General features: G+C 32.4%; 1 protein-coding gene across 1 annotated transcript; it reads right to left on the minus strand.

Annotated features, from left to right (window-relative positions):
- Positions 1-7,697: 7,697 nt before the first annotated feature.
- On the minus strand, positions 7,698-8,555 carry LOC131047796 (ATP synthase subunit beta, chloroplastic-like). Its single transcript, XM_057981578.1, has one exon. The coding sequence runs from the start codon at positions 8,553-8,555 to the stop codon at positions 7,698-7,700; it is 858 nt and encodes a 285-aa protein (XP_057837561.1).
- Positions 8,556-12,176: the final 3,621 nt, after the last annotated feature.

A 12,176-nucleotide genomic window follows, 5' to 3' on the forward strand; every position in this document is an offset into this window, starting at 1 on the left:
AACTCTGATTTTTTGAAATTCCATGGCCACTTAAGGGCCTGTTTTGGCACACCATGATCCTGCACATACCCTGTCAACCTCATGAATACAAAGTTGATGGTGCATTGAATTCAGTGAACAATATTGGAGAACACCTTGTTTCCCCTCATATGATCAATCAAACTATCTGTCCTTGGTAAATGATATCGGCTCTTCACCATCACCTTATTCAACTATCAATAGTCTATGCACAAATGAAGAGATTCATCTTTTTTCACAAATATGAATGGTGCTCCCAAATGGGAAAAATTATAATGAATGTGTCCATTCTCCAACAAATCCTCCAACTATAATTGAAGCTCACTAAGCTCCTAGGTTTCATACTATACGGTGGCTAAGATATGGGATCTACTCTAGGAATAAGGTCAATATGAAAGTCTGTATCCTACTTAGGTGGCATGCCTAGGATCTCACTTGAAAACACATCTACAAACTCTCAAAGAAGTGGATGATCATCAAGAGATACTTCCTAATACTCACCCTCAACAAGGTCATTCACTAAGATAACAAGCATCTAAAAATCTCATCGCATGCTCTAATTTGATTGGTTAGCCAAGATCATACAAAGGGATATGGGTCTCTATACCTCTAAAATCTCTACTCATTCACAAAAAAATCCAAGCACTTAATTGAATTACATCAACAATCAGTACAAGACTAATGAACCTCCAACCAATTCATACCCTAGATGCAACTCCCTTGCCAACTATTGCTTTACCTCACTACCACAAGGCCACAAAACTCCATAAGGCATGGTAAAATAATAGAATTTGAAGTACCAAAATAAAATAGAATGGAAGTATGAATCCCACTCAACACACCTAATAACTCAACCATCTTTCCCTAATGCTCAACCTAATATTTATCAACCACCACAAATACTTTGTGAGATCTCCCAACATCTACTACTATAGGCTCTAAAGTTTCTTATCTCTGACTACTCCTTACAGTTGACATCTAGGGACAATATACCTCTATGTGACCCTCTTGGCCACAAGTTTATCATGGTCCTCTAATCAATCCACGTCTAGGTGCAAGTGTGCAAGACTAATGATAACTACCTATGTTAGAACTATACTAACCACTTGGTGCAGCATGACTATGTTGTATTCCCTTGGTATGATGCCAATTGCAGTCTTTGATGACTAGTGTACCAAAACCTCACCCACCCTGGTGGCCCTGAGAAGAGCTCTACCTCTATTTTTTCTATTTATGACTTGTCCTAGGAGGTGTTGAATGTGTTGTAGAAGATCCTATGAGATAAGACTAAGAGACTCAAGAACTTGATCTTGATGAGATTGGACTCCCAATCTATACTCTTGTTTGACCTCCAAACTCCTGGGCCAAGTTCTCCTCAACCAATCTTGCATTTTCTACAACCTCCAAATTATTGGGCTCAAGAACCCAAACACAACCACTAATTCAATCATTTAGGCCCCAAATAAAATATTGAACTAACATGCTCTCATCCTCAACAACATTTACTATTTGAGCTTAAAGAAGTGGTTCTTGTATTGAACGACTATCAATCTTAATTGATGCATCTCATGTAACTCATTAGCATGCCTCTTCCTATAGTGTTATAAGAGAAAAATGCTTGAAACCTATCTAAGAGGATATCTCACCTAGATATTGAAGCAATATCTGGATGAATCTTATGCTCCTCCATGCACCACCAAGTGGAAACGAATCCCCTAAGATGCATGATAACACATTGACCCTTGGTTTTAGTATCATATCCTGGATGCATAGAATAATATTAAACCAAGCCTATCAACTAGGTCTTTGGTTTAGTACCTCCAAAATAATCCCCAAAAGTGAGTGGATGGGCCCGAAGAATATCTCCCATGTACCTTGCAAGAAAGTTATCATCATCCACCACTGGTCTACCTTTCCTAAGAGGATACTCTTGATCTCTCCCATTTTCTACTCTCATATGATTATAAGTTAGAGAATGTTTTTACTCTACTCTACCATCCTGATTACCTTGATTGAAAGCGTAGGACTTCTCATGGGATGCCTTCTATCAAGGATCCAATCAAACTATTATCTCTTGAAGATTGTCTTGATTCCTCCCTAATTCTTTGTATGATTATCCTCCTAATTACCACCCTAATTAATCCTTCTTTTAGAGTTAAGTTGGGCACTTTGTCAAGTATCATGACCTCTACGTTTACCCTTAGGAAGCATCATTCATTAGAAAAATGTTACATGGGTTAGAACAACAATTTTTATGGCTAAAATCCATACTAAGGCATGATGTAACAATGTTAATCATCATAGAATATATTTCACCATAACAAGCACACACCACACACTAGACATATTAAGCACATATACACCAATGCTCCTAGCATATGAACATGGGGTTTGATTGTTGAACACACCATAGGATTGAGAGGGGTGGGTGAATCAGTTTGGACCTCAAGAGTACTTAATTTAATATCTTCAAACTTTAAAACACAGCCATATAATTGCAATAGTAATGAGTCACAAAAACATAAAGCACAACAAACACAAAAATACCAAATTTACATGGAAAACCTAAGAAAGGAAAAAACATGATGAGAATCAGACTCACAATATGAATGTAACTTATTACAATGTTGCCTCTAAAACCCACTACTTTTGAGAGCACTTGCATAACTAAGGTGCACAACCTTAGGGAAAGATACAAATGACTTGCAAGGTTGAGACATGTTATCTCAAGGCAAGATACAAAAGATACCAAGAGACTCAGTGTCATCCAATAGAGAAAGGAATAGCTGAATTGAAAGAAACAAGATCTCCTGATCATGAAAATGTCCTTGAATCACTAAGACAAGTGACCAAGATCATGGCTAACATATTTGACTTTAAACTCTATCTCAAAACCCTGTCATACAAAAGATAATATCATCAAATCTCTTCACAAATAACCTTCGCACAAACTCAATATCCAACCTACATGCAAACCACCAATATCAACTTCTTATCAATTTTCACACCTTCCATACCATCACTCATACATCTTCACTCCCTTATATACAAGATTAATCATTAAAATGCTTAACTAGGTCGACCACAGGTAGAGTAAATAATATTACATAAATTTAGCCACCCAAACAAATAACAACCTTCGTGGTCCACTCCAGGGGATAACGAGGACTCAAAAGCATCATAACGCATACCTTTCCAATGATTCTAATTAACCACACATGCTAATACATCTTCCAAAGTTGGCATCAAATGAAAGGTGTAGATAAGCATTAAATCATATTAGCTAGTTGACCTAAAAACAATTCTCCAATGCAAATTTCACAATGCGGATCTACACATGCCATGGTGAGACCCAAATCAATAAACAAACTCATCCTTCATAGAAAACCTAGACCAAAAGGATATGATCCAAGTAGGATATAGCACCATAGTCAACCGAAAACCAGACCAACTAACAACACAAAGCTTAAAACATCAAAACTCTAATTGCCAATCAGATCAACATCTGAAAATTGAACTGGAATACTGCACAAATCATGTGAACATATCCTCCTAAATTCAACACTTGAATCCACATATTCAAAAGCCATTAAACATTCTTTGGACCTATTCGGATAGACTTCTTTACTATCAGAAACATCAATGACCAACTCTACCATTTGAGCAATAGAAGACCTGCAAATTTGATAGTACAATTTACACAAAACATAGACATTGTATTTGTTTGCATAACACATAATCTTCACATACTAGAGGAATGCAAGGCATTCTTCCACTGAGACATTAAAAACTCTTTCCTACATAAATATTGTTTCTTGTATATTGAAAATTCAATTACACTAACTTTCCAGAAATACTTCAATTTTTCCACAAGACAATCAATCTACATAAATACTCTTTCTTGAATATTGAGACTTCCATAGTACCATCCTTACTTGAAACCACAAGAAACAATACTATAACACATAAATACTCTTTGTAGCTTATTGAAACTTCCACTACACCATCCTTACTTCAACATCAATGACAACATTAATGGTCCACACATAGGATAGGTTGGCATCAATGACAACAAAGCACACCAAATCAAGTTTCCAACATTGATATAATATGTAATGCCCCATTAAGGAACCCCTAAGGACATTACAAAAGAAAATATCAACAACTACCAAAATATCACTAGCACAAACTACAAGCATGATATGGCATCCTGTTGCAAATTGACAACACATTTACAAATATAAGACTTCAGTTATAAAATAATGAACAATCATGGAGGAAGGATCTTGGACCACCTTAGAATTGGTAAAAAGGGGTTTTAACCCTTTACAAGACTTCAGAAGACCTCACTAGGTGATCTTGTCTATCTCCTTAATCGTAGGTGTGACGGTCAAAATCCTACATACAAAGTCATAGAAATTGATGCAATCAACACCCTAAATTTTTACTAACAACACAAATGGACCACCATAGAGGTTTCCTAGGCTCACTAGGACCAAACGAGAAACTTCCATGTACAATATTTTCCTATTTGAGCCCTGGAAAAGCTCTTTGTTGAAGAATTGAGGACAAGAGTGCCCTCAGTGGACAAGGGTGCCCAACTAGGACATTAGCACCATAGAAGGACACTAGCATGAGAAGATAGAGTCCTCTAGGTGTGCTGGTGTCCTTTCTAGGCATCGATGTCCATGTTGACAACCTCTTGCATTTTACTCCTCTTTGACACACAAATATCCATGCCAATGAGAAATCCAAAGGTGGGGGTTGATCTTTAGAACATCATAGATAGAGTGGACTAGGATAGAGGTTCTCATGAAACCTCAAGAACACAAATATTCTATAAAGGCTCGACGAAGAAGGAAGGACAATGGCTTCCTCAAACACTAGACACCACAAATGCATGAAAGGAGAGGATGGGGAGAAGCGTAATGAACTTTACAACATCCTAAACTCCTACTCTAACCTAAAAAATGTAATAATATAATGTTATGACTCTTATAAACATCTACACGTATTACAAGACACCCCAAATGGTCTCAAATAGACTCAAAACGGCACATGACACAAAAAGGATACTAGAAGCTAGGATGATCATGTGAGGGATCTATAACACCCTCCAAGATAACTCTAACACATCTAGACTCATTTGAAAGCCCAAAATAAGATTCCTACATTTATTTTGACCATTTTGCAATATTTGAAACAAAAATAAAGGATGCAAGATTAATCATAATCAATACCAACACTGATACACACAAACTACACCAATTAATTTTAGTTACATTTGAATACAATCCATCTTGAAGAATGTCTAGTAAATAATATTACAATTTTATAACATATGACACAAATTCCTTGAATTGTGCATTTGCAAGAATTTTAAATAACTTGAAAGCATGAAAGGAAAGCTATGTAGATAGAGTCCATTTTTCATTATGATGCAAAAGCCTCTAGTCCCCAACAATGGTTTTACACACCACCCAACCTTTTGAAACCTATAGGTCCACCCCACCATGCTATGGAGATAATCACACAACCCAAACACAACAATCATAAAATATACAAGGGGAGATAAGCTTGCACACACAACAATCACAAAGTATACACATCATACAATATTATGGAAGAAAAACTAGAGTAGAAATGAGTGACACTACTCTCAGGTTAGATATTAGAGATCATAAAAGGGGAATGCCATCATGTAGCACAAAGGGATGGATGACATGGAACCAAGTGTTCCTCTCAATGAGACAAGGAGACTCAATCATACCATATCAACTCCCTATAGATGACCGAGTTTTCCTAACTCATCTTAAGCCCATAATAGCACTCTAAGTATGAGATGAGCATCCATTTCTTAGTTAGTTTCATCACCCATGTTTTATTTAGTTTTTACTAATTACTTATAACTTCCCAATAGGTTATTGTAGCATCCACTTTCTTCCTTGGACCTCATTAGGAGCCACTCCCATAATTGACTCTAATATTTGTGTCGTAGGCGCATCACATTGTTTGTGAATACATAATCAAAATCAAAGCAACAATGCAACACTCTCATTTTAACTACTATTCACAACATAGACAAATTTTCTCAATCATCAATAATGACTTGCTATATAATCCAAATTGATCCAAATTCAAAATTCATATAATATATCTATCATTCTATAGTGTCATAAATTGTAACCTCTTACAATTTCACACTCTTTTTTGGTCCCTTGTTTTAGTTTGCCTCCTTCTAGATCATTTCTAGCCTATTTTAGCCTTATCTCATCCAAATTATCATCATATTCTCATGAGGTGATATAATCCATTGTCCTAGGCCTATGCTCTCTATAACCAGGCTTATTTTTTCCTTTTCTGGGTGTACTAGGGCACCTAGTGCCATATTCCCTCCAAAAGGGGCTCAATTTTGAACGTGTTAGAGTGTTCGTTCCAACCACTTGCAATCTCATCTTGATTTTTTGGTATGACAATTGGAAGTTGAGCTAAAAGTGAAAATAACTTGAGAACCCTATATAAAGGCATCATCTCTAATTCATTTTATCATCTTTCACAATCCATAAGTCTCATTTAAGCACTCAATTCCTTCATTCAAGAGCAGATTTGAGTATAAGGAGCATTGAGCTACACATTCTCTTCAAGTATGGTTTCATGATGGATTTTGTTACGATTTATCATGTTTTTGTATAAACACTAGGAAGACTTATCTAAAGGGAATTGTATCACCACCATTATGTTTCTTGAGGTATAATATTGTCAATCCAACATTTTTACTTCTAATTTAGCCTTACCCTATGAAGCGTAAGCTCTATTTTATAATCAATCATAATTGTAGTGGAGGTTAATTCCTACCTAGGGATTGACTTAGGAAAACTCCTATACAACACCACATTTTCCCTCTTTTCTGTGCAGGTTATAGATCTGATAGTCAAAAGTTGCAAAGTTATAGAGTGTAGACCAAGACGTACTAGATTTTGAATAGACAAAAACTCGCGAACTATGTCAATTTGAACATGTGATTGACACTTTTTGGATAAGTTTTAGAGGGAATGATTTATAGATCTTCTTGATCTAGAATTTGGAGTTTTAGTTGACAAAATCACCTTCAGGCCTTTGATGCCTAGCACACTGGAGTGACACTTTGAACTCCAAATTTTAGTGACAAGTTCCTCTCTATGTCTCATTTCCATATTTGTTGATTATTGTTAAATTTGCATCATTTAACCTAGTTCTTGCATATTCAATTCAATCACTTCTAGTCATATCCAATCAAAATTAAAAAGATAAAAATGAGTCATAATTTTTAACTCTCCTATAGGGCTAGAGTTGAACCTAATTGGATTTTCCCCAATAAAAGAGTTTGGAAATATTTCCTAGTTTGCATTGTTAGTGTAGATTCCATTTCCTACATTTAGTTTGCTTCTAAACATGCATACAATAGACATGCTTTAGGATGTATGCAACAATGTATTAAGGCTCATGAGAAAGATACATCACACTTTTCTAAAGAAGGTTTAGGTTTTCAACCTCCTCCTTTTTTGACATCCCCTCCTCTATCAAGTCTAATACTTCTATGTCTTCTTCTCTTGAATTTTTATTTAAACAAGAGAGTATTTTGTTAGAACTTCTTCAAGCCAATTTGATTACTCTCCCTTGGCCAAAAAGAAGAAGAAAATCTAAACAAAATCATGAAAAATTCTTATGTTTGTGTGTATAATCAAGTGCATGACCATTCCACTAATAGTTAAAGCAGTTAAACCTACTCTCATACGAGCTCCTGGTGGTTCATTCATCTGACCATAGACCAAAGCTACTTTTGATTCTGATATATTTTGTTCATTAATGACTCCCGATTCTTTCATTTCCTTGTAAAGATCATTCCCTTCACGGGTACGTTCTCCTACTCCGCCAAATACCGAAACACCTCCATGAGCCTTAGCAATGTTGTTGATTAATTCCATAATTAACACTGTTTTACCCACTCCAACTCCCCCAAATAATCCAATTTTTCCCCCACGGCGGTAAGGAGCTAAAAGATCCACTACTTTAATGCCTGTTTCAAAGATTGAAAATCTGGTATCCAATTGTGTAAAGGCGGGAGCAGATCTATGAATAGGAGATCTTGTGAGAGAATCTACAGGACCTAAGTCATCAACAGGTTCCCCAAGAACATTAAAAATTCTTCCAAGAGTAGTTTCACCAACTTGAACACTAAGTGGACCTCCTGTATCAATTACTTTCATTCCTCTAATCAAACTGTCTGTAGCACTCATAGCTACAGCTCTAACCTTATTATTTCCTAATAATTGTTGTACCTCACAAGTCACACTTATTGGCTGACCAGTTGTATCGTTATCCTTAACTATCAAGGAATTGTAAATTCTAGGCATATTACCTGGAGGGAAAGATACGTCGAGTACTGGGCCGATTATCTGATCAATACGTCCTGCCATCTTTTCTACAAGTGCGGAAACCCCAAGAATAAAAGGATTGGTTCTCGTAAAAAAATGTTGCAGAATCAGAACCTTGTCCATTGCCAAAAATAGAATTGTGCCACATAGCCACTTACTAAAAATAGTAAGTCAAGAATTAATGCTCAAAAAACTATGATCATCACGTCCAGAGGCAAAACATAGAGAGCTCAGTAGGACAGTGACACCAGAATGGTCATTTCCTGACTTACTAAAAATAGTAAGTCCTTGTTTCATCAATGCTAGACCCTCATTCCTCATTCCACCTAGCCTACGGGTCTTAGGAATAGGCTAATGGACCACGGAAAGAGCATCAATGAGAAGGGGACATTACATACAGGCCCTGGACTACTCTGACTACCCCAAGTCTATTTTGGGGCATACCTAAACCTACACCCTGGAAAGGTTGGATGTCAAAGTAGTTCACATGTTTGTGTAAAACAAACTCAACATACAATTTTTTTATAAAATAGAAGGGGATATCAAGATTGTTGTTGGGTGGTTTGTCAAAAACCATCCACCAACGATCCCAAAATTTTTTCACAATCCCATCATTTTTGCACCATTCAATAGAAAGTTTTATTATTTGGGGATCTACGGGCTAACTGATACAGGGATTGACAAACAATGAGGTGATTTCGGCTGTGGATATCTCAAGATCCTTGATATCCTTATACGACAAGACATCTGCATATTTTTCCCCCATAGAATCTTGCCACAAAAGGGCGACATCATGCTCCTCAGTCATGGTTTCCATACTTTTTATGATCGATGTGAGAGGATCAAACATTGGGTTTAGACGAGGGATCCTACGATATACTTCTGCAATCCCCCTCAATTCATTCAAATTTTGTGCAATCAAATCCTGAATTGAGGGGGGGTTTGGCAAATGAGGGTTTGGTTGTTGCAGTTGTTGTTCGTAAGTGTTTTTGTTGTTATCCCCCATTTTTAACCTAATTGAATGTAAACAATTAAATTTAGTTAACAAACTTAAACAATTAGGTATTTGATTTTAAAAAACCTAGTTTCCATAAAAAAAAAACCATATTTTCAATGAAAAATCAAATAAACGTTAACAAAAAATACAAAAAATGAATGAAAATGATTCAAAACGATAAATTCTTACCTCTGAATCTATCTTTTAGCAATTTTTTGTCAAAAAACCGGATATTGGATGGAGCGGATATCGGATTGTGATGAAATCGCGCAGCACGTGAGTTAAAAATGACTCACGGGCTGCCACTATCAAAATATAAAAGTCTCAGAAAATCGGATATTTGATTTTTATACTTAAATTATTTTTAAATAACATATATAATATAATAATATATTATTATATTATATAATACGTATTGTATTATATTATATATATTATAATATATAATATAATATAATACGTATTGTATTATATAATATAATATAATATAATATAATATTATATTATATTATATATAATATGATATTATATTATATTATATATAATATGATATTATATTATATTATATATAATATGATATTATATTATATTATATATAATATGATATTATATTATATTATATATAATATGATATTATATTATATTATATATAATATGATATTATATTATATTATATATAATATGATATTATATTATATTATATATAATATGATATAATAATATAATTTTTTAATATAATATAATATAATATAATATTATAATATAATATAATATAATATAATAATATAATATTATATTATAATAATATAATATTATAATATAATATAATATTATATTATAATATAATATTATATTATAATATAATATAATATTATAATATAATATAATATTATAATATAATATAATATAATAAAATATAATATAATATAATATAATATAATATAATATAATATAATAATATAATATAATATAATATTATCATATTATATTATATAATATTATAATATTATATTATATTATATTATAATATTATATTATAATATTATATTATATTATAATATAATAATATAATATAATATTATAATATAATAATATAATATAATATTATATTATAATAATATAATATAATATTATAATATAATAATATAATATAATATTATAATATTATATTAATATTATAATATTATAATATTATATTAATATTATAATATTATATTAATATTATAATATTATATTATAATATTATATTATATTATATTATAATATTATATAATATTATAATAATATATATAATATAATATTATATTATTATATAATATTATATTATATATAATATAATATAATATTACATTATTATGTTATATATAATATAATATTATGTTGTATATAATATAATATTATGTTATATATAATATAATATTATATTATATTATATATAATATAATATAATATTACATTATTATATTATATAATATTATATATAATATAATATAATATAATATTATATATAATATAATATAATATAATATTACATTATATTATATTATATATATAATATAATATAATATAATATTACATTATTATATTATATTATATTATATATAATATTATATTATATATATTATTATATAATATAATAATAGATTATATATTATATAATATGTAACATATAATATATTTTTTAAATTAAAATTACAAAAAAAATTCGGATATCCGATTTAATTATTGGATATCCAATTTGCATAGGTAATTACTAGGCCAAGGTGTACTGACACCCAGGCCAAGCAAAAGGTCAACACGGATTTTCGCATTTTTTGGCGAGTGAAGAAGGCTATTTTTTTCACATCGCCACTTTTTGGCCCCCCTTGATCCTGCACTAACCCAAACAATTATGTGCAAGAAAGGCAACCCATTAAAAAATACATAACTCAACTTGAAGGGATAGTGGATACTAAAGAATGATAAATGTTTGAAAACTATTCTTGCCCCGCAATATAGAGACAAGAATAATTAGACTATTATGTTGTTATCCAAGTATGATTGCACGTGAAATTGTACCACCATGATGACAATGAGCCCCCCAAAAGGTAAGCTACTAGTGTCATATAATGAGGAGCAACATAATAGGAAAGAAAAGTTATTTAGAAGGGATAGGAAAAATGTGCCACTCATTGTCATTTGTCATTTGAAGATGCAAAAGTCAATGAATTGTTGAACTTTACACTCCAAAGCTTGACAAATATTAATTCCTTATCCTAAGGTTTAATATTTAATTAATCTGATTATTGACCATTGATTTATTAAAATTGGGATTAATGCCTATTTTATCCTAATTGTTTGGCGAAACTCATGTGTACTATGGAATGGTGAAATATTTTAGAGGAATATTATGTTTTAGTGCATCTCCATTATTCACCAAGTAATTAACGTGGGTCCCTTCCTTTTTGGCATGGGGTTTGACTTGTGAAAAGTGGCGCTACAATTGGGTGAAATGAAATTCAAATGCAAGGCATGGAATTTGGAGGAATGGCATTTGAATTTGAAGAGTGAAGTTATAAATAAGAGGCTTGGGCTCCCATTTGGACTATCTTTGAAAATTGCATCATTATGTTGTCGGTTTGGCTACTAAAAATCTGAGCTTCGAAGTTGGCTTCCTAGCTGAGTCTCAATTTCATGCTTGCAATATAGTACCTAGTTGTGCCCTTGTGTTCCCATTGTAGATTGGTTATTGAGTTGCATATTATGGA

Source organism: Cryptomeria japonica, chromosome 8 (assembly GCF_030272615.1).
Source record: "Cryptomeria japonica chromosome 8, Sugi_1.0, whole genome shotgun sequence".
NCBI lineage: Eukaryota > Viridiplantae > Streptophyta > Pinopsida > Cupressales > Cupressaceae > Cryptomeria > Cryptomeria japonica.